The 25,391-nt window shown below is 37.8% G+C and overlaps 1 protein-coding gene across 1 annotated transcript; it reads right to left on the bottom strand.

Annotated features, from left to right (window-relative positions):
• Positions 1-370: 370 nt before the first annotated feature.
• mettl14 (methyltransferase like 14) lies at positions 371-25,338 on the bottom strand. Its single transcript, NM_001007919.1, is given in 11 exon segments — positions 371-785; positions 2,712-2,922; positions 4,592-4,708; positions 7,612-7,704; positions 8,721-8,862; positions 13,436-13,526; positions 14,067-14,154; positions 14,466-14,546; positions 16,071-16,158; positions 16,956-17,044; positions 25,107-25,338. Coding segments are annotated over 11 exon segments (1,371 nt in total). The 5' UTR covers positions 25,173-25,338; the 3' UTR covers positions 371-480.
• Positions 25,339-25,391: the final 53 nt, after the last annotated feature.

Here is a 25,391-nt window from a genome sequence, read left to right as displayed (position 1 = left end):
AGAACTTTCTGGATAACAGGTTTCCGGATAAGGGATCCTATACTTGTTTCTGCATGAGGTGGCCAAGTCTGCACCCCCTTATCTGTCTGTGCCTGTACTGGCAACTTGCATAGAGGCAATTACACCCCCTCTAGCATGTGGAAGGACAGACTAGGGCAAGGAGTAAATAAATAAATAACTCCAGATGCAATAAGAAGGTCATGTCCCATACCCAGATTTGCGTAAGGCCAGCAATAGACTATACGCACTACATGCCAACTGACTGGTCTCATGTATTTTTTTTCCAACGGACTCACTGCATATGTCAGCATTATATATACAGTTTAAAACTAGTAAAACTCCAATGCCAAGAATTTTTTAAAATAAAAAATTAATTTATTATAGAGGCACAATCTTCAGGGTAATAAGAATATTTATCCTTGAAATAATAGCAAACACATGAAGAAGTGCAAAATAAAAAAATCCTGTCCTTGTATTTAATCAGCGGGGGGCAAAGACACCCCTATGTGGTCCTCCACGTCCTCTGAAATTCCCTCTGTCTCCCCTAAAACTGCCTCTGTTCCTTTCCCTGCCCCTCTCTCCCCGGCCTGCAGATGGTCCGCCTCGGCCTCCTCCTCTCGATGCCCCAAATCCACGGTCTGACTTAGGTGGCGGTGTTTTGGGACGCAGTCTTTCAATCTCCTCTGTGCATCCAGTAAGAGGCGAGTTTGGAGTGTTGAAGTATGAAGCGTAAGTCTCTGAATTAAAGTTGCTGTTGGTAAGAGTAGGTCCAACAGTGAGCCAACCTATAAACAAAACACAAATTAGAGATGAGGAACACCAAAGGTGATTGAATAGTTAAGACTTTGCAGGCCAACAGCAACAAATCTCATTGGCTGAGATGGATGCCTCAGACTCAAAAGCATCCAGGTAACATAATTTAACCATAAAAAAAAGTTTACATATACACCAGGGTAGCAGTCCTAATGATTTGAAGTTAAAGAGCAGCTGGAGGGTGACAGACTGATGTGGAACCTACCTTAACCAACAGCTGGGCACAGTTTTATAGAGCTCAAGCAGATTGCATGCCACAAATGACTTCCATAACCCAGCCCAGGCCTCTGAGAAGTGACTTCTTTCATTATCCCAAACCAAAACACTTTTCCATCAGGAGTGTACAGTTTTACAGTGGCAGCAATTACATTTATACACATACACAACCAAGGGCATATAAATACTTCTGGATTTTGCACAGAAATAAAACTCAGTACGGCACCAGCTGTTTTCCCAAAGAACTGTATAGCGTATAGCCTATTCCCAGCAGAAGTGATTTTGGGCAATGACATGAAATTGTTTGCTCCAAGTATATCATCTCCATTTATTTTATAGGAGTCCCTAGAGCCTAGGCATTCTGTTCTGACACACTGTAAAGCAGAGCCTCCATGAAAGGGTAGATTCAGGGAACAGGCAGAAATAATTTAACATGAGTACAAATATGATGTAAGAAATTGCAACATTTGTAGGGGGGAACACATGGCAATAAACACACATTGCATTCCCATGACATACCAGATATGGAATATATTTAAGAAACAGATTGTAAATTCACAGAATGTAATGTGAATGTATTTTTGTCACAATAAATAAGTTGCAAGAAAAGTGACACTGTGTATATTAGCTACTTTGTGACATGCAACTCAGCAGCACTAAGCATATCAGACTTGTGATTCCATCCTCCGAGGATATCTGGTGTAGTAAATATAGAATACAGAAGCACACTGCAATAACAGAGAATGTGAGTTACAAAGGCTGTGTGAACCAGTGTAAAGCCAAAATATAATAAATAATAAAAAGCAAGAGAACACAAAAAACTGGGCTCAAAGGATGTACCAAAATATGGTGCTCCCATATGAAAAAGTGACTTCAATAACGTATTCCACGTATTCCATGTTTCTATTAAAGTAGGGTAGAAATCTAAAATATGATCTAACAAAAATGTTCATTGTGCCGAAACTCAATGTCTGAATACAAGCGCAGTTTGTATAAATTATCCAAAACAATTATCCAATATAAATCCACTGCCATTGCAATGCATTAGAACAATTCATGGGAACTGGTTCCATAAATGTATTAAGGTAACAGTGCTGGCTTACTAATATAAACTATTCAATGCAAGGCATAAGTTCATAATTTACAAGCACAGAACTGGCTAAGAAAGAACACCAGCGTGAATATATGTGGCATGCGCAGTGGGTAAATGATTTTCTCAACCCTATCCATTTATGGGTGCTTAAGAGTTGAAGGACACTGGTGATTAAGCAGACAATGCTGCCTGGATACACTCAGATTAGACTGAGGGTTCACCTTCTCTATACAGCACCGTGGGACAGTATAGCCTTGAGCGATTTCCCACCAGTCCAATTACCAAACAGTTTCATTCACTGCAAAGATTCAGCAGCAGTGTTCTCTGCCATCTACATCAGCCATACAAACAGCTGCTTTTACATTTGCCATCCCAGGCTGCCTGTCACACGTGATTATACGTCCACTCACCTCCCTGTCGGATGTGGATACATGTGCTATAATGCAACCCCCATTGGAATTAGATAAAGGGCCAATATGGTTATCCCTGAGCCAGCCATTTTATATTGTTAGAGCACAAATATTGCATTCGCAATATATTTAATGTATTCAGCAATAGGAATGTAATCTCATTCTAGATGAAGCCTTACCTGGCCTTATAGTGCTATCCCTTCCAAAGAGGTGTAACCGTCTCCTTCCAAGGCAGAAATGCTCAATAATGTGAAAAATCTCCACTGGCTTTTCAATGTTTCCAATTTCAGGCTCCTCTGTGATGATGAGATCAATGTCAACATTTGCATGGATGAAATCTCCATCTGTGCTGCGATGAACTGTTCCCTTGATACCCATAAGGCAGTGCTCCTGCAAATAGACGTCCACAAACAGAATAATTAAAAGCTCTTGTGTGATTATAATGCTTGTACTTGTGCTAAGGAAAATGTATATTTAACAGTAAAACAGGCAGTTGTTCTTACTTTTGTTTCATTTTACAAACAAGATTTCTGTGGGGAGATCTGAAAGTGATTATTATGTACTGAGCGCAGAATCTTATTCATTTGTTTTTACTATTTCCTCAGGCAGATATCATTTTTGAAGAGTGCTTCAATTATAGGATTTAATATATGCATATATTTAACCAGTAATACATGGGAGAGAATGAAGAAGGTGCATATAAGACTTTTACTATTATAGTTAGATGAAAAATTAAGATGACTATTACCTCTTATCAAGGGCCAGACAAGTAGGTATTTGCTTGTGAAGCCTCTGTAGAATAAATATTTACAGTGGTGTAACTGCCAGGGGTGCAGCGGGTACAATTGCATCAGGGCCTGCTGGAGCCGCCATAAAGGTATATGGTGGGTGAAAGGGCTGGGGAGGAGGGAGAACCTGGGAGCAAATCCTGCACGTGGCCCACAGTACTTATGCCACTGTACACTAATGTTCTAAAGTCTAGAATCATCCAGAAAAGTTTATGATTTTTACAACATTGCGCCATCTCTGTGGTTAGCGCGTAAATGGTGCAAATTTAATAATGCAGCAAGACAGCAGTGTGAAACATACTACTGACTTATGCAAAAGCTATTCGGGGAAAAAACAGGAAAGTGGATTACTGTCTTTAAACTTGCACAATCAACTGAGCTCGTGTGGGAAGAGCTTCATCAGAAAGTCAGAGAATGCAGACTTTGATAAATAGAACAATAATCTGAAATTAAAAGGATGTTATGGCATTGTCAGTCTAATGGCTATAATTTCAACTTAATGCTGCCTCAATGAATAAAAGTAGCAATTTCTATTGAAAACATGAACATTTCTGGTGTCTAAACATATGACATAAATAACTATTCCCTTTTCCTTTCCAGTTATTGGAAAACTTCATCACAAATGTAGAAAAAAAAAAAGTTCAGAAACTTGTCTTCTGTGGGACTAACAATATGCATGTGCACTGCCAAGCAGCAGCTGAAAAGCTAGAAAAATAATTCCGCAATCCAAGACTGGTGTTAAGAAGCTTTATATTTCTTACAGATTGTGCATACATATGCATCAATATCTGGGATAGACAATGTAAGCTGCTCAAAATGGAATTATTCCTACAGGTAAATGTGTCATAGTTAAATCAAATCTCATGTAGCCAAGAAACTAAAAGTGCTATTCAGGATTGCCTGGTCTCCATTCTATAACTAGGTATGTATTGACTCTTTACTATTTATAAATATCTAAATGTGACTATATAAACATTTGTATATTTTTAAGGAAGCAGGTTAAGGTTGCTTACCAAAGACAGTCATATTAATGTATATTAATTAACATGTTTAGAAATGATCTAGGTCACACTGGCTTTCTGGGGGGCTCTGCATTTTTTGCCACCCCATGCACCCAACATATTATGCCTAAGCCTCTGCCTCACCTTGCAATGTAGCCAGTTGCAGGAGATGTGGGCCTTGAGTTTGTAATGAGTGAGGCTACAAATGTGGTCATGGTCACAAAATTTTCAGTGACACAAAAAGTACGTGTCTGTAAAACAACACTATACCTTTGTCCTCTGGAAGATTGCCTTTGGGTCTAAAGTCTTTGTTTTTCCAGGATTGTCCTTGTTTGTTTTAATCCAACAAATGTCTTCTGATCTTCTAAAACCCCATTTGCGCAAGCACTAGAGGACATTTAGAGAAGAAAATATTTTCACAGATATATTTTTAATTTTATTAAATACTCAATACACTGTTCAATCCTTTTGTGAGACTTGGGATGTCTGACTAAATGACACTAAGGCCTTAGGATACACGTCAAATAGATTTCAAGGAGCAACCAAGCTAAATTGCTAATGGGATATGGTGCTGTTTTCTGGGTAGTTACAGAAGTTTCTATTAACCTCCATGTTAGTGTTGACTGTGAATGAATGCACTGGATTCAGAAGAAGCTCATGTACTCCTGCTAACACCCTCTGATCCTAAGAGCAGCACATAAGCAATAAAAAAAACAACCGTAGAATGTGCAGACCAGGCCCGTACTGGCAATCTGTGGATTCTGGCAAATGCCAGAGGGGCTGCTGTAAGACAGTCACTATGTAGAAGGCTGGTGGCGGCTGTTTGGGCCTCTGTGTCCTAGAATTGCTAGGGCCTATTTTGAATCCCAGTACAGGTCTGGTAGTATGTCCCCAATTGTATAAAGACTCCCAAAAACCCCACATATTTTTAGAAACCACATACTGTATATGTATTATAATGCAGTGTAAATATAGAGCACCAACCCCATGACAAACTACTTACATACTCTGCTTGAAACTCTTTCTGACTGGTTAGCCTCCCCAAGACTTCATTAAGATCTGCCCACATTGGCTAATCAAGCTGGTACAGGTATGGGATCGCTTATCCGGAAACCCGTTGTCCAGAAAGCTCCAAATTACGGAAAGCCTGTTTCCCCATAGACTCCATTTTAATAAAATAATTCAGAATTTTAAAACTGATTTCCGTTATCTCTGTAGTAATAAAACAGTACCTTGTAACTGATCCCAACTAAGATATAAATAATCCTTATTGGATGCAAAACAATCCTATTGGGTTTAATTAATGTTTTATTGATTTTTTAATAGACTTAACGTATGGAGATCCAAATTATCTGGAATACCCTTGGTCCTGAGCATTCTGGATAATAGGTCCTATATCTGTAGTAAAAAAACCCTATATGAGTGTTTCTATAGAAAGCTGGCTGGCCACTATTATATCACCTAGGTTTTTTTGGTTTAGGAATGTGTATATTGACAGAAATATTGGCAGACAGTTCAGAAGCAGGAGGGGTAAACAGCAACAGAGGTGAAAATCAGGGGGAAGTGCGAGAACATACAAGACTTTACGGGAAGTGAATTACACATGGAGTAAACACAGAGGGGCTCAGATTTGGTGCTGCAGCCACAAATAGCCATGCCCCCACCCCACTTACTGGACAATACAATTCCCACTCACACACAAACACGCCAGCAAACTCACACTAAGAAGGCCATTTGCTAAAGGTTGGGGATTTTTCTTTTTTTGCAAATTGTATATATTAGTGCTAAAAATGGTGGATTTTACTATTTTCTCTAGACTTCCAGTAAGACATTGAAGTTTTGCTTTGTCTGAATTTTTTTTAAAAAAATATCCTTTGATCTCAGGGTACGGATTACTGTCCCTACTGTCTGTCTGTTATAGGGAAGGTATTAAGAATAGGGAACACTGGGTAACCAGTGTTCCTCATTTGCCCATCTAAATTATAAGAAAGGTAGGTGGAGGGGAAGCCTCCACCAGCAGGCCCATACTGGCATTTTTTTCTGATAATAAATGTTTGTATTTTTTTATAAATCAGAACATGCAAGTTAGGTTTTAGATACAGTTTAATATTTGGCCCAATCTTTTTGTGAAAATAGTTTTTTGCCTAATCAAAGAAAACACAATTCTAAGCCACTTTGCATTATACATTCATTATAGATACAGTATGTAGTGGTTTTTAAGTTGGTTGTATATATAACTGCTATTAAAAGTAGTGCTTGTCTGTCCTTTTCTATTCTCTGCCCTGGTGGATCTGGCATTTGAAACAATGTAACACAAGGCAGCAAGACTGACAGACCTGTCTAGCTGGAGGAGACAGGCTTTTGCAACATTTTTTAAAAAGTCATAACCAGGAGTTCAGCAAATGCTGCTTTCAATAGCAATTTCAATTTTGGTGCATCCTTGCCCCTCACAACGATTTGCCCTTGCTTTCTGCTATGAAACTGGCGACAATGTGCATTTATCCAATCAGTCAGTGGAAGAAAGTCTGCTTGCTAGTGGAGTTGGGAGCTATGATGTTGGTGCCTGTGAACGGGGAGCTATATAAGGAACTAGTTTAAAAAAAAATTTGGTATGAACATTGGAATATCGCCCTCTATTGCGATTCAGCATAATAATATAAACAATATACCAACACTCTACCAAATGAACATAGTAGTCTTTCAATACCCTAGTGGATGGATGGACATTTGAACATTCGATTCACCTAACAAGAAGGTTTGGAGGTAATTTACGTGATGTGATGATGAAGTTAAGAATTAATATATAAGGATGATTAATTAATCTTAATAATTCACTAAAATCCCTTATGTTGAATATCCTATGTCCCAAGCATTTTAGGTAATAGATCCTAAACCTCTACTGCAATAACGTAGGTATATGTGCCTGTGTATGGACATTTATACTTGTGCAGCTATTTTATAACCCAGTGTACCTGTAATTTAAACTATTCCCCCACTAAATGCAAGTAGCATATAAAATCTGTTACTTGGAAACAGCCAGCTCTGATGTAACGCTTGTAGACGGTGCTATGAAGCAGCTGTCACCCTGAATTAGTTTTTCTGATCCTCAAAACAAACCAAGCATAACAGGCATTGCTGTCTCTATTGTTGTGCAAATCTGGTGTTTAATTTGTACTTGACATAAAACATCCACCTGCATTTAAAAAAAACACAGTTGTGATTTAATCCTGGAACAGTTGAGAAGCCTGCAGGTGGAATTGCACACCATGGATTAATAGAAAATTACTTACCATTCTGCCGAAATCCAGGCCCTCTCCAGAGCCGCACCAAAGGAAAACAAACGCCCTGGAGCCTGCAATGCCTTCTATATCCAATTTCATGATCTAAATCAGAAGGGAAGGTGGGACGGAAAAGAGAATACTGAAAATAGTGTGTGCTTGGGGACCAGCGCATGACAGAACAATGTTTAATATTTCATTTAGTAAAGAAACACTGAAATTATATTGCAGCTCTAAAATCCCAGTGTATACAATAAAACCCCAGACTCTTACATCAGAAGACAAGCACAGAAGATTTGTGACTATAATGTGCAACAGATGTCCATTAGCAAATAGGAATAGACACTGATGATGGCGAGACAGGAAACCTCCTCCCAAAATATTTTAAAGGTTTAGTCCAGCCTTACTTTAGGCATTGCAGTGCATTGAAGCTTCTACATTTCCTTATAAAATAGGTTCAAACAGGAAACAAGAGCAACAAATAGGGTGAAAAATTGTCTTTACTGTGCAATGGAAATGCAGAAAAAAGCAATGGTGATTGTGGTTAAGGGACATTTATTCTGAATATGTGTTGATGCCTTTGCTTTTAGAAATATGCAGTACTGTCCTGCAGCCCAATATAATCCTTTGACAGGATTCAGACAGGATTTTACCTTGACTCAGATTACAGTTCCCAAATGGGAATTTTTCAATGTATCCACGTAATGCAACAGTCGTAACTCTCTATGAACAGTTTGTTGGATAGCTGGACTATGTAGGATCACAGTGTACTAGGGAAGATATACTTCTCTGGGAAACTGCATTGCCCTGGAATCAACTAGTGAAATTAATTAGTGGGTCTTTAATCAACCACAACTATTTTACTACATGGGTTACAATTGATGTAGATATTTTTTTTCCTATATTCTAAATAGCTGGAAGATAATTATACACACATTAAGATATATATTTATACATCACATGCAGTATTTAATTAATTAAATATAACTTAAGGAACTATGGAATTCTGAACTTTGTGATATGCAGAGTACAAAGAAAATAAACATATATTAAAATTTGTTACAAAAACCATTACCTATATATGTATTTATAATTTGATATCCTTCTCTTGATTTACTTACATCTTCCCATGTCCACCACTTTTCATTAGCTGCAATTCCAGTCTCCCTGAAATATTCCTCCAGTGGGGGTTCAAGCAGGATCACGTCAAACTCACTCTTCAGCTCTCTGAGATCAAAGCTCTCCAGGTCTGCTTGTAAGTACCTGCCAAATACAAACAAACAATCTGCTTCACTAACGGAATATTTGGAAAAGAAAAAATATATATTTTCCTCTACTGAATGGGGGTAGATGGTAGGAGGCTGATTTTTGCTGCACAGCAGATACAGAGAGTTAAATACTGACAATAAAGCAGACTTGTCTCTTCAATAATTAGGAGGCAGATTTAGCAAACTTCAACCTCGACTATACTCACTTTAAAAAAAAGCAAAAGAAGCATGAATGTCCACTCATTTATTAAAAAATTTGAATATAAAAAAAACAAAAAATTTAAAAGAAACTGAATCCAAAAACTTTGAAATTATTGGTTTCTTGCAATTTTTGTTTGCGCTAATGAAATTGAAATTAAATCAAGAAAGTTGCAATTTGCCTAGGACAGCTACCATTGAATTATACAGTACATGACCTCAACATGATTTAGATGGCCTAATTTTGTGACTGATATTTCATAAAAGCCAGAGACATGGTAATAACCCCCCTCCCCCGAGGAGTTAAGAGAAATTCAGCTTTATAAAAGCCACAGGCATTCAACTTTTTACAGGACTATAACAAGACTAAACATGCCCTACACAGGAAAATAAACAATAATTAGCTGTTTTCTGGGAAAAGTTTTTTTTATTTTATTGGTGGCAGTGCTCCCTAAAGAAAAACAAAACAACTCTTCTTCACGCCATGTTGATAGATATTCTATATATATATATATATATATATAAGTAGGATCCGTAAAAGTATGGAATCCGTAATCTGGAAACCCGTTATCCAGAAAGCTCCGAATTACGGGAAGGCCATCTCCCACAGACTCCATTATAAGCAAATAATTATAATTTTTAAAATGGATTCCCTTTTTCTCTGCAATAACAGTTCCTTGTATTTGATCCCAACTAAGAAACAATTAATCCTTATTGGAGGCAAAACACTCCTATCAGGCTTATGTAGTGTTTAAATAATCTTTTAGTAGATTTAAGGTTGTGGAGATTTAAATAACAGAAAGATCCCTTATCCGGAAAACCCCAGTTCCAAAGCATTCTGGGTAATTGGTCCCATACCTGTATTTATTTTTAGCAGTTTACTTATGCCCAACTGAATAAACTCATGTGAGAAAGGGAGTTACTTTTTCCCTTTAAAACTACTTTAATAATGTTATACTTTATTTAACATAAAAAGTCATTGAATAGGTTGGTAATAAAATCATGTAACTTTTGGTCACTTTTTTCGCCCAAATCTTTTATGAAGGATTCAAGATTTGGCCAAACCCAAAAATAGTGGATTTGGTGCACCCCTAGTAATAACAATTGTTAAAATTATTGTTCATAATAAGAATGTTATTAGTATTGTTGACTACTACATTAATAATAATAATGATGATAATAATAGGACTCCAGATTCATAACAGCTGAAGGTGTTTGATTTTAAATACCCAATTAATTGGCTTACCTATACTGTTAAAAAAAAACAAAAAAAAACACATCTCCACTTTTTCAGCATCTAAAGGTAAACTAGGGTGACCAACATTATTTTAGTATAAAAATAAATAAAGGCTTTCATAGCAAAAAATAAAAACCACATCCAGACAATAATTTGCTTTCAGTGCACAAGGGAAATGGCATCCCGCTATTAGCCTTCAATATGGCAGGATGTAGAATTGTACTAATATAGAAGTAGCAGAAGAGGCTGCCGTTGTAATGTAAAAAATCTATAATTGAAGCAAACAGGGTTGATTGCTGCTTTAAAAGAAAAAATAAAATCAATTGCCACTTAAATAGAACAAATTTGGGGTCAACAAGTTTGCTTCTTGTAGGTCACAGCAAGCGGCCTTTTGAAGATCAAATTATTAATGTAACTCCTGAACCCATTTTGAATAAAACCAGATCTTTAGACAGGCACGCTACATGGAAAAATTATACAGGGCCTTCCAAAAGGTATTAAGAATCTTGACCAAGTCTGTAATTTGACTGAAGAACAATTTTACACTGAAATGTTGTTCTCTTTGATATTTTTTATCCCAAAGGACTAAAAAAAAAAAAAAAAACCAGCTATAGCAGCTTTAAGTGCCAGCTTTGCAGTGCCACATATTATTAGTTTACATTCTCCAACATTTGCCAAAGGAGCATTTTTTTTTTTTTTTAGCAGACTGAACCTGGTTCTCTGGTATGATTTCCATGTGTTATATGCCATATCAATAATTCCTTCTACTTCAACAAAATGCCTAGGTCCTGCCAGTAAATAACATATCATGAAACCACATTTTATTTCACTGTATGTGCGGGTTTTTGTGGTGTGGTAAGTGTTACATTTACACCATACAATGCTTTGAACTTTGTCTAAAAAGCTATTTCTTAAGGTGGCCACACACATGGCGATTGTAGATCTTTCATGCGACCATCGGTCGCACGAGAGATAGTACAATCTGCCACTAACCGTTCAGAACTGAAACGGCAGATAAGGAGGTAGAAACAATAGGATTTCTACCTCCTTCTGCCGATTCAGCCCTGACGGCAGATTTTGCTCAGGCGCCTTCTATGACGCCCGGTCAAAATCTTTTAACTGGCCCGATCGGTGAGTCGACCGATATCAGCAGACTCACCGACTTGCCATACACGCACCGAATATCGTACGAAACGAGGTTTCGTTCGATATTATTGGTGCATGTATAGCCAGCTTAAGTCCTACTTTCCAACTTGGTAGCTCTTATGCCGTTTGCTAAACTTCAGACATACTCTCTGGTAGAGCTGGGCGGTATGACCAAAAATTTATATCACGGTATTTTTCAAAATTATATCGGTGTCACGGTATTTGACGGTATTTTTTTTTTCCATGCATGATCTTGGGCAGCACAGGTACAGACACACGGGGAGGCACAGGTACAGACACAGGGGGAGGCACAGGTACAGACACACGGGGAGGCACAGGTACAGACACACGGGGAGGCACAGGTACAGACACACGGGGAGGCACAGGTACAGACACACGGGGAGGCACAGGTACAGACACACGGGGAGGCACAGGTACAGACACACGGGGAGGCACAGGTACAGACACACGGGGAGGCACAGGTACAGACACACGGGGAGGCACAGGTACAGACACACGGGGAGGCACAGGTACAGACACACGGGGAGGCACAGGTCACTGCTAGAGGGAGATTTATAAGAAGATGCCCCCCCAGGTATGTATGGAATGTATCACACAAATAAATAATATATGACAGCACATACTGATAGGCACAATAAGAGGGCCATAAAGAAGGATACTTATAATTTGTAATGTCGGGGGCTCAAAGCCCTTGTCCCCTTTCTTCCTATTCATTGCGCCGGTCTCAGCAGTACTGCCTCACACAGCTGCCAGCCGATTCCCGGCTTATGTAAGCACACGCTTTATGCCTCCGTGCCCCGGCTGTGGTTGCTATGGTAACGGATGAAGCGCTGCCGGCGATCAAATTTCTCTCGCGCTCCATCAAAGTCCCGGCATGTACCTTATCCCAAGCACTTCCGCCTCCGGCTCTTAAGCTTCAACTACCGGGATCTGCACCGGGAATGACGCATGCATGCTAGAGAGCTTATTAAAAATACTTTTTTGTATCATGAAAGCGCATGGAGGCGCGCGAGACTGGCCGCACGTGAGTACCGCGACACACCGGTATGTGCAAAATGAATATAATTTTTAAAAAAAACACCGGTATACCGCCCAGCACTACTCTCTGGGTTCTTTTGTAGTGTTATGCAGAACTCTCTATATGGTTGACCATTGCCCCATTACTCAAGTCTCAGCTACCAACACCAGAACCGTGTCAGTGTAAAATCCAAACACTAGAAGGCGCATTTAGCAAAATTAAATTTGTCACTTTTTAAAAAAAGCACAAATGTCTACTCATTTATTTAAAAATACAAATGGAAAAAAAAAAAATTCAAGAATCTGAAAACCTCAAAATCCTTGTTTTTGTAAGAATTTTAGCATGCTTACAAATAAAAAAAAAAATCACAAAAACCTTTACAACCATGAATTAAATAAAGATTGTTACAATCTGCCTAGGACAGCTCCCATTACATTACCTTGCCAGATTTTAGATGGCAAAGTTCTGCATTAGTGCTTTTCATGGTTTTTACATTTATTTTAAATTATGAAAAATTTGAATGTTAGTAAATCTGGCCATCAGATATTGTTTTGTTCACTTAATTTATGGATTTGTATTTTTTTTTTCATCTCTGAATTCTAGGGATGCACCGAATCCAACCTTTTTTTGACGTTCCTGGCGGAACCGAATCCGAATTAGCATAAATTAGTATACGCCAATTAGCATTCAGAAGAGTTAAATGCGCACGCGGCTATTTTTAAACCTTCCCGGTCCTAATTAGCATATGCTAATTAGGATTCAGATTAGGTTCAGGATTCGGCAGAATCTGTTGGGGTGGGTTTTGGGTTTCGGCCAAACCCAAAAAAGTGGGTTCAGTGCATCCCTACTGATTTCTTTGGAATATACTTTTTAATCTCATGTATTTATTTCTAGGAGTACTAATATGATGCATTTGAGTTCCTATTAGTGTTGATAAATCACACGTACATGGGAGGAGTATTGGATTTAGATATTAACTCATCCTTTAGTCTGATTAATTCCCGAAGTTTAGGATATTCTTCAAATCGGTCTGCTAATCCTAAACAGAAAAAGGTGAAACAGTGTTAGCTATCAAACAGAATACCTATGCAATACTTCAGTGTTCTAGAGATTTATACATAGCAAATTTACCTAGCCTAGTAATGTACAAATTACTTTTAGGAAATTAACAAATAACTATGCTGTAAATATACCCATGAGACTGAATATCGAGTGCCTGGATCATAGTATTATTTATGATATTATCATCAATTAAATAGTGCTTACTTTTGCCTGGAAAAAAATTGGCACATGTTTTTTCCCCCTCTTGCTTTTTTTTTTTTTTTGCCAGCTCTGAGAAAATTGTATTTTAACCTATAAGGGGGACTCGGGTGATAAAATATGAAAAACTATTCACCTTGCAAATTCTGACAATAGATTCCTATGGCGCCTAAAGCATCTGAAATAGCCCCATGTGCTGTTGCACTTAAGGTACAAAGATCTGCAAACTTAGCACAGTTGTGCTTATAGAAACAAATGCAACAAGATGGATACTTTATGTCTAGCAACTTGCATAAAATAATGCATGAAATGACCATACCAACATCTCTGATAAAGTTTTGTGGCCTGTGTCCTGTGTCAACAAAATGCTGGCAGTAATCATTATGAGGATTCAAGCTTTGAGTTCCCTGAAAGAAAAAGTCATTATTAAGCAGTGCATTCTTTTTGAGATTTATAGTTAAGCTGCTGTATTGGTTTTGCGTGAAGCTCTCCCTGTAAGGCTAACTTTACAGAAGACATATCTAGAGTCCCATTTATGCAGCAAGAGATACCATCAATGTAGCTAAGTCAACATATGAATATGAGTATATTTACAAAACTGCAGGTGTAGCACTCTAAATGTTCCAATGCCAACTCCTGTGCTTTACTTTCTAAAATACCACGACAAACCTAATGAACGTGGGCAGTATAATACGTATTATGTGTAATAAAAAAGTACCTTTAGAAAAGTGCTTGAGTCTTTATAAATTTCTTCCCGATAAGGAAGGTTTTCCTCCTCTTTCTGTGGTTCCACTGCATCCTAAATGTGAAAAAGTGAAACAATTTTGTCTAAAATTAGTATATTAAGATGGGTTGCAAAGAACAGTTTGACAAGATAATTTTTTGTTAGAATTTAAAACATAACATTTAAAACAAAGGATATTTCTCATAAACTATTGTCTGTGCAATATATTTATACATGAAAGGAAAGCAGAACTAATTCATATGCTTTTATAGGACTAGATCTGTGCTCTTAAGGTTTGTTATCAATTAGCTTATTATGATTAATAGATATTGCTCGGATGCTTAAATCACATACTGCTTGACAAATATAACAATTTGTGATTTCACACTTTTCTACAGGTTGAATATCCTAAGCTAAAGAGCTTTTTGTAAGGCTGTTGCCTTAAAATTTGGTATTTTTCTGCCAATACTCAATGTAGACAATACAAGTAAATTGTGGCATTTTCTATGATGTAAGCAGTATTCAAAAACTTTGTGCCGTAATGTAGGTCACCATTATAGCCTCCTACACACTAAGGGCCCCCTTATAAAATCAATATAAAGTTATTTATATACTGTAAGTGGGCACACTAGCCTCACACACTTGCACCAAAGTTGTGGAAAGAACAGCTTGGCCAGCTGTAGAAGGTTACTGTGATCTGTAACTGCAATAGGGAAGGGGTGCTATAGTAAAGCCGTGTGTGCGTGTAAAACATTCTGTTCTTGTCCAAAAATATATTCTAAAAGAAACAGCTCAGTATAAATATGAAACAAGGTCAAATGGATAGACTGCACAAAATAAAAAAAAATATTTCTAATTTACAGAAATGTAATCTATAAAGACTGGAGTGAGTAGATGTCTAACATAATGGCCAAAACACTACTTCCTGCTTTCAGCTCTATAACCTCAGTTAGTCAGCGACTTTATGGGGGACCACATGGGACATACCTGTTCAGTTAGTTTGTGAGCACGGAGGTCAAATTCAAACTAACTGAACAGATATGTCCCATATGCAACCCCCCCCCCCCCCCCAACTTAATAAGTCACTGATTGGTTAGTGACTCCAAAGTGCGAAGGCACATGGGGAGATTAGTCGCCGCGACTTTTAATTAACTCAGCTGCTGCGAGTAATCGCAGCAACTTTCCGCCCATGGAATACAATTGCGACGCCGCAACAAATTGTGCACGCAATTTCGTTGCGCAGATTAGTCGCGTGACTTTTCAAAAAGTTGCACCCACTAATTGCCCCCGTGTGTCTTCGCCCTAATAGCTTAGAGAGCTGTAAAGGAGGAAGTAGGAATCTGGCTATTATGTTAGACATCTGACCACTCCAGCCTTTATAGATTACATTTTTGCCTAACTATATTGAAAACATTTTTTATTTTGCGCAGTCTATCTATTTAACCCAGTTTCATTTCTATACTGAACTGTTCCTTTAAAGTGGTAAAATTTTGAGTATACTGTTTAAAGTGCAAGGTGAGTGAAATTATCTCCACTGCTTATATTGAAAGCATTGCCCACAGACAGCTTTATAGATAAAGTAAAAAAAAAATGCTTTACCTTACATTCCTCAATCACCTCTTCATCTGCTTCCCCTTCTTCAGGCATTTTGCGTTTGGAAACTGTTGCTGATGTGTCATATGAAGCACTTAAACACAAAATAGAATTAAATAAATATAAAATCAGAATTATGGACATCAGCCCTCATTTAGTGTACAAAGTTATGGGGCCATTTATAAAATGAACACAAAGGTTTTGTTTACAATGCTATCGTATGACTTCAGTAGGCACACATGGCTTTCTGTAGTATGATTTCTCCCAGTATCACATGACCTATATACTAAGGAAGAATTCTGAGATAATGATCTTTTTGCCAATTACTTAAGAAAAAAAACAGCTATCAAATGGTATATAGGGCACTTTATCTACTAGCGTCTAATAACTGGCAGAGAAACCCAAAAATGACCCCTGTAGATCCCTACTTTAACCCGACAGATGTTACCATGGTTTTTGGTCCAAAACATGTGTTGAAACATTTTCAGTCTAATAACTGCCTGTATTTGCAGTGTCAGACAATATCCATTAGTGTTAATAGGGTAAAAAGCATGGCTAGTTCACTACTGGCTGAAATACCAGTGAAGAAACCACCTTGTGTGCCAATAGCCTAAAACTCATTGGACAGAAGGGCCTCGTCATTATTTGTGATTCTTCTGTGTTCAGCATCATAAATGCAAAGAAATGTTGCAGATTCCTTTCTATAATAATCAATGAGAATTGTATGCGTATATGAATCTGGCACTTTCGACACAATTACCTTCTTTAAAAAGAGGCTCTCTTCCCTCCTTACTGAATATACAGATAACAATTTGTAACTGTTAAGTGCACTTGCAGAAAGCTAGGGAAGAAGCAGAAAACACATGCAAACAATCATGCATCTAGATTTACCGGCTAGTTTCTCTTGTTTCAGCGATTTCCCTTTGCTCATCCTTGCTGTTAAGCACAGCTCCAATACTGTCAGCACTTTCAGCTCCCAGCTGTAACAGAAAAAATCAGGTTTATTCTTAGTTCAGCCATATTTTTTCTGTAGATTCATTAAAAATATTGCTCAACGATCAATAGTTCCCCAGTCACATATCTAACATTTGGTCCGAGTATATGTAAAGAAATGTTTAACTCCTTCAGTCAGTAAGAAGTTGTGCAGCAAGTAAACCTTATTTGTAAGGGTCCTCTGCTGGTTTCTCTTTAATAGGCACGTGTAGCTATTCCAAATGACACACATAGTAATTTGTTGTTTGCCGGGGATCACTTCTCCCCAAGTGACAAAGTGTCACCAAAAGAATAGGGATCACTGAACCTTAAAAATCTAATTTTTTCTTATTTGAATAAACTCACCAAAAAAATTAAATGTGTACCTATATAAAAAAACAATCATAAATAAACCATGAAAATTTGAAATTAAGAAAATAATTTACATTTTGCTTGCACAATTCCCTTTGACTTCTACATGAACTCGCAAGCTTTACATTGCCCAAAATGTTTGTCTGTGTAAGTAAACTGTTACGTATTGTATTTGTATCCCTGTAAATCATTGCAGGAGCTAACGGTGCTGTATAAATGATAATAACAATATTTCAATAAGGAACCTTAGAAGCTGATGATGGTGTAGCTGTCTCTATTCTTTAACAGAGTTTAACCCTTTCACTGCCAGCCGTTTTGGACCAAAGTGGAACTTCTACTGCCAGACAGTTTTTGAACATTTTGCACTGTTTCACTTTAGGGGCTTTTCCTTGGGGGGACTTTTAGTTTACCCAGGAAAACGATATATTGTTTTTTTCAGGACAACCTAAGCTTTCAAAATATGGTGGAATTTTTGTGTAATTACAATTCTGTAACAAGATATAGGCTTCTAGATATCTAAAAAATGAAAAAAAATTATATTTTCCATAATATAAACACATACATCAGAAACAAAAAATATTTTATGCACAAAAATACAACTGATTTGGAAAGTCCCATGTCTCCTGAACATGCCAATACCAAATATATATAGTTTTATGGAGATTTCTCACTTGTATAGGTCAAAAACTCCCAGCAGTACACTACCAAATTTCCAAAGCACTGCTCCATAAAGCTGCATACTTTAGATTTCAAGGTCACAAATTCCACTAACATAAGGTTTATCCAAGAAAATTATACATTTTTAGAAAGAACAGATTCTGTGGAATCCAGAATAGGCACAACTGTCTGTCTACTCCAAACTATCAAGTCACAATGCTTTCCTAAAGTTATTGGTTTTTATCAAAATTTGTGAAATGTATTAAAAATTGCTTCAAAGCTTCCTGTCTATAGTATCTTATCTCCTACAGGTCATAAAGTAACCAGATAAAACACCCTAAATATGAACGCCAGGGGTCCACTGAACAGTTTGATGCCCAATTTGTATAGGTTTACTTAAGTATGTGGCATGTAGGGGCCCCAATGTGAACATACCCCCATGTGATCTATCATTTTTGTCATTCCAGCTTCTGCAAAATCAACACATTTACATCATATTGTGTGGGATAAAGCTACAAAAAAATACGCTTACCCCAGAAAGCCATATATTTTTGGAAAGTACACATTCCCCCGAATCTAAAATGGGTACCTATGTGTTTCTACTCCAAAGTACCAAGCCGCAAAGCATTTCTAAAGTTAGCAATTTTGATGACAATTCCAAAAATCCCCTCAGAGCTTCCACTTTGCAGCATCTTATCTCCCATATAGCATTAGGTACCAACATAAAACACCCTAAATTTGAACACCAGAGGTCCACTGAACAGTATGATGCCCAATATGTATAGGTTTACCTAAGTATGTGGCATGTAGGGGCCCCAATGTGAACATATACCATATGATCTGCCATTTTTGTCATTCCAGCTTCTGCAAAATCAACACATTTACATCATATTGTGTGGGATAAAGCTACAAAAAAATACGCTTACCCCAGAAAGCCATATATTTTTGGAAAGTACACATTCCCCCGAATCTAAAATGGGTACCTATGTGTTTCTACTCCAAAGTACCAAGCCGCAAAGCATTTCTAAAGTTAGCAATTTTGATGACAATTCCAAAAATCCCCTCAGAGCTTCCACTTTGCAGCATCTTATCTCCCATATAGCATTAGGTACCAACATAAAACACCCTAAATTTGAACACCAGGGGTCCACTGAACAATTTGATGCCCAATATGTATAGGTATACCTAAGTATGTGGCATGTAGGGGCCCCAATGTGAACATATACCATATGATCTGCCATTTTTGTCATTTCAGCTCCTGCAAAATCAACATATTTACATCATATTGTGTGGGATAAAGCTACAAAAAAGTATGCTCACCCCAGAAAGCCATATATTTTTGGAAAGTGCACATTCCCCTGAATCTAAAATGGATACCCATGTGTTTCTACTCCAAAGTACCAAGCCGCAAAGCATTTCTAAAGTTAGCAATTTTGATGACAATTCCAAAAATCCACTCAGAGCTTCCACTTTGCAGCATCTTATCTCCCACATAGCATTAGGTACCAAGATAAAACACCCTAAATTTGAACACCAGGGGTCCACTGAACAATTTGATGCCCAATATGTATAGGTTTACCTAAGTATGTGGCATGTAGGGGCCCCAATGTGAACATATACCATATGATCTGCCATTTTTGTCATTTCAGCTCCTGCAAAATCAACATATTTACATCATATTGTGTGGGATAAAGCTACAAAAAAGTATGCTCACCCCAGAAAGCCATATATTTTTGGAAAGTGCACATTCCCCTGAATCTAAAATGGATACCCATGTGTTTCTACTCCAAAGTACCAAGCTGCAAAGCATTTCTAAAGTTAGCAATTTTGATGACATTTCCAAAAATCCCCTCAAAGCTTCCAGTTTGCAGTATCTTATCTCCTACATAGCATTAGGTACCAAGATAAAACACCCTAAATATGAATGCCAGGGGTCCACTGAACAGTTTGATGCTCAATATGTATAGGTTTACCTAAGTATGTGGCATGTAGGGGCCCCAATGTGAACATACCCCCATATGATCTGTCATTTCAGCTCCTGCAAAATCAACACATTTACATCATATTGTGTGGGATAACGCTACAAAAAAGTACGCTTACCCCAGAAAGCCATATATTCTTGGAAAGTACACATTCCACCGAATCTAAAATGGGTACCTGTGTCTTTCTACTCCAAAGTACCAAGCCGCAAAGGTTTCCTAAGTTTGCTGATTTTTTCCAAAAATCACCTCAAACCTCCAATATGCATCATCTTATTTTCTATAGGTCATTATGTACCAAGATAAAACACCCAAAATATGAACCCCAGAGGTCTACTGAGCAGTTTGATGCCCACTGTACATAGGTTTATCAAAGCACATGGCACTTAGAGACCCCAAAATATACTTTGTGCACACTAATTTCATGGCTTACCTTTACCTAATTCATAAACACATGGCAGTTTTATGTGGGATAGAAACTGCAGAAATGTAGGGTAACACCTGAAAACCATATATTTTTGGAAAGTACACGTTCAGACAAATCCAACATGGGTAAAGAGTCCTTTCTACACCAAAGTACCAATCTGCAAAGTTTTCCTAAAGTTAGTGGTTTCTATGACATTTCAGAAAATCGCCTAAAAATGTTGCAATTTGCTGCATTTATCTCACACAATTTCTTGCATACAAAGGCAAATCACCCCAAATAGGAATATCAGAGGCCTACTGAACAGTTTGATGCCCTATATGCATAGATTTACCAAACTATGCAGAGTACAGCGGCACCCAAATAAAAATAGTGCATATGAATTTGCACATAAGACGCTCCGGCTCATGCAGTTTTTGCACCCGGTATGTGTATTATGTGCAATAAGACCCCCTAACAGTACAGAGACCCTATAAAATCATACATTTTCCGAAAGTACACATTCTGACAAAACAAATATGGGTAAATACGTCTTTCTACTGCAAACTACCAAACTACAAAGCTATGCTAAACAAAACGGTTTTTATGGCATTTCTGAAAATTGTCACAAAGCTTGCAGGTTACCTCATTATGTACCCCCCCATTTTGTAACGTATCAACATAAAACTTTCTAAATATTAATGCCAGGGGTCTACTGAACAGTTTGATGCCCTATATGCATATATTGGCCAAACTACGTGCCGTACAGGGGCACCCAAATAAAAATAGTGCATATGAATTTTCACATAAGATGCTTCGGCTCATGCAATTTTTGCACCCGGTATGTGTATTATGTGGCATAAGAACCCCTAACAGTACGAAGACCTTAGAAAGCCATATATTTTCTGAAAGTACACATTCTGACAAAACAAAAATGGGTAAATACATCTTTCTACTGCAAACTACCAAACTACAAAACTATGCTAAACAGAATGGTTTTTATAATATTTCTGAAAATCGTCACAAAGCTTGCATTTTGCCCCATTATGTACCCCCACAATTTGTAAAACACTCTAAATATGAACGCCAGGGGTCTACTGAACAGTTTGATGCCCTATATGCATTGATTTACCAAACTATGCGGAGTACAGCGGCACCCAAATGAAAATAGTGCATATGAATTTTCACAAATGACACTCCGGCTCATGCAGTTTTTGAACCCGGTATGTGTATTATGTGGCATAAGACCCCCTAACAGTACAGAGACCCTAGAAAACCATATATTTTCCGAAAGTACACATTCTGACAAAACAAAAATGGGTAAATAAAACTTTCTACTGCAAACTACCAAACTACAAAGCTATGCTAAACTGAACGGTTTTTATGGCATTTCTGAAAATCGTCACAAAGCTTGCATTTTACCCCATTATGTACCCCCCACATTTTGTAACGTATCAACATAAAACTTTCTAAATATGAACGCCAGGGGTCTACTGAACAGTTTGATGCCCTATATGCATATATTGGTCAAACTACGTGCCGTACAGGGGCACCCAAATAAAAATAGTGCATATGAATTTTCACATAAGACGCTCCAGCTCATGCAATTTTTGCACCCGGTATGTGTATTATGTGGCATAAGACCCCCTAACAGTACGAAGACCCTAGAAAACCATATATTTTCCGAAAGTACACATTCTGACAAAACAAAAATGGGTAAATAAAACTTTCTACTGCAAACTACCAAACTACAAAGCTATGCTAAACTGAACGGTTTATGTGACATTTCTGAAAATCGGCACAAAGCTTGCATGTTGCCCCATTATGTACCCCACATTTTGTAACGTACCAACATAAAACACTCTAAGTATGAACGCCAGGGGTCTACTGAACAGTTTGATGCCCAATATGCATAGATTTACCAAACTATGTGGGGTACACAGGATGGCAAATTGAAATACAGCAGACAAAATATCCATATGGCAAGAATAAAAATGATGCAGTAAAAAAAAAAAAAAAATTACAAAATTACATAAGTGTGTAAGTGTGTGTGTACGCATGGCAAAATGTGTTTTATGTGCATGTGTGTGCAAGCAAGTGTGAGTGTTGTGAAGGTGTGAACCCCCCAAAAAATGTAAGTGTGTGTGTAAGTGTAAGTATAAGTGTGTATTAGTGCAATATGTGTGTATATGTGTGTATATGTGTGTGTGTGTGTGTTTGTGGCACCTACCCCCTGTCAAGATGCTGGAGATCGCTGGTGGGAGACATCAGACCCAAGGACTGCAGCTTCTGCGACCAAAAATCCTAAGTGGGTGGCACAGGAAGTGAGGGGAGCAAAGGGAGGGAGCGCAGGAAGAAGGAAGAGAGCTGGCATTTCCTGTGGGGCCCCTGGACGATCGCGCCCCAGGGGCCACCACTTACCCCCCTCTGCTCGTTCTCTAGGGGGTTCTTTATCCTGCGATCGTTCTCTGCGCTCGGATTAAGCACCGAGCGCAGAAAACGAGAGCAGGATAAAGAAAACGTTGCTCCTACGTGCGTGGCGCCTAACGCCTTTTAATGCCAGCACGTAGGAGCTACGTGCTTGGCGTTAAAAGGGTTAAGGCATAAACTATAATCTTACAGCTCTCTATGAAGTGTTTTAACTCCAAACTGAAACCAGCTCAAATTAGCCAATAAGAGTAATTGCAACAAGGTCTAGTAACCCATAGCAACCAGATTTTTGCTTTCAAGTATGCAGAGGCTTGGATAACAGAATTGAAACAGCAAGACCTGGTAAACGTTCCATGTGTAATTGAAATCACCAGTTCAATATTTGTTTTAACCATCAGTTGTCCATAAAAAAAGTAACTAGTATTATGTGTTTTGATGGCTGCACCATGATAATTAATGTATTTGGTGTTTATATACACTGTGAACTCTTTCTCTTTATTATATACTTATACATGCATACACAAGCTTTCTCTGTTTCTTTAAGATTGCAGCTACCATTTTAGCTTGGTCTTCATAGCTTCCTGGTTGCAGCTCTAGCCATTGGAACTCAGATTACACATTGCTAAGGGTGGGGGGGGAGTGAGAAGCAGGAGAGAACTGCACAGACTCTGGCCCCAGGAATGAAGGATTTTTCTTAGAAAGGAAGTCAGATACCCTAAGAACATGTTTACAAAAAAGGAGACAGGAAATCCCGTGCAGCGTTTCTGTGAGTGCTTATGGCTGTATTTACATAGACCTTTCTGATAAAGCTTACTTAGTAGTTACCTTTTCTTTCTCCTTTAAGTTATTGTAATCCAAATTATGAAAGAACCACTTATATGTAAAACTCATATCTGCTTGCTTAGAAAACGTTAAAACAAAGACAATTAGCAAAATATTACATTCTGGGACCACCAACTTTGTTAAATGTGCTTAAAAAAACATCTTTATGCCCCTTCACCTTGTCTTTCTAATGTATAAATTAGATATTTCCAGTGTGTATAGCAGAGATAATCACTTTTGCAACACTTTTTTTATATTGATGTATATTGAAAAGTGACTTTCATTAAGCAAAACTCTATATTTGGGGTTACAACACATTTAACAGATATTAGAGTTCATACATTAGATTTGGCTTTCAGCACGATAAATTCAAACAGAAGGGCCATTTAGTCAAAAGCTGCATTATTTCAAGTGTTCTGTATTTATCAAATAAATTTAGCAAATGCAAAACACACTTGAAATAATGCAGCTTTTGACATCATCTATATCAACTATAGTCCCCAATGCACAAGGTTTGCACCACTGTATGAAATCTTACAGGTAACTATGCCTGGGTAACACCTCACGCATTCATTCACATATTTCCATTCCTTGCCATTCACTATACAGGTATGGGATCCCTTTTCTGGAAACCCGTTATCCAGAAAGCTCTGAATTGCGGAAAGCCTGTCTGCCATAGACTCCATTTTAATCAAATAATTCCGAATTTTAAAACCGATTTCCTTTTTCCCTGTAGTAATAAAATAGTACCTTGTAACTGATCCCAACTAAGATATAAATAATCATTATTGGATGCAAAACAATTCTGTTGGGTTTAATTAATGTTTTATTGATTTTTTAGTAGACTTAAGGTATGGAGATCCAAATTATGGAAAGACCCCTTATCCAGAATACCCTTGGTCCAGAGCATTCTAGATAACGGGTCCAATACCTGTACATAACAATACAAGCATAAGAACAGAAACCGTAATAAAAGAACTTTTTTGCCAGGGACCAAAAGAAACCAAAACTAAAATATATATATATATATATATATATATATATATATATATATATATATATATATATATATAGAGTTCTTTGTTTTAATACATATTATAATAATACATATTATACACCAGCACCTCTACACCTTCCCAATCATTTTAAAGTTACAGGTCTGTTATCAGCTGGCTTGTCAGACAGGAGTGTAGAGAAGAATAACAGCTGTTCAATAGCTATTCTCAAATAACCTTCATAACCCTCTTTGGGAGGAGACCCCCATAAAGCAATTCTGTTAGTGCACATACAATGTTATTTATTTTATCCTTCCTCTCTCACACAGGCGCTAGTTATCTATCCATGCAGAGTTCGTAGAAATATAGATTTTGCTTTGAAAAAACAGAAATCCCGAATAAAGGTAATTACTTGCTGGGCTAGGAGTTTCCGGCGCAGCGTCTGCCGAGCACGGATCTCCTGGAGTCGGCTATTCATTTCTTCAGAATCCCTTCAAGCCCAACTCTTTCTCACCAATTGTTCTGATCTTGTTTTGGCGCGATTCGGTGACGTCACTCACATCCGCCAATTGTAGGGGAGGAACTGTTGGGTGTACTTGATTTAGCGACGCAAACCAGTATTTGTTTAATCTGCAGAAATGTTTCTAGAGCGTCTCAATATGTAATCAGCATATAGTCTAGTAAAGCGAAAATCGGA

The sequence above is a fragment of the Xenopus tropicalis genome, chromosome 1 (genome assembly GCF_000004195.4).
Source record: "Xenopus tropicalis strain Nigerian chromosome 1, UCB_Xtro_10.0, whole genome shotgun sequence".
Classification (NCBI taxonomy): domain Eukaryota; kingdom Metazoa; phylum Chordata; class Amphibia; order Anura; family Pipidae; genus Xenopus; species Xenopus tropicalis.
Note: the sequence above shows the minus strand (reverse complement) of the source record. Positions and strands in the feature narration are given on the sequence as shown.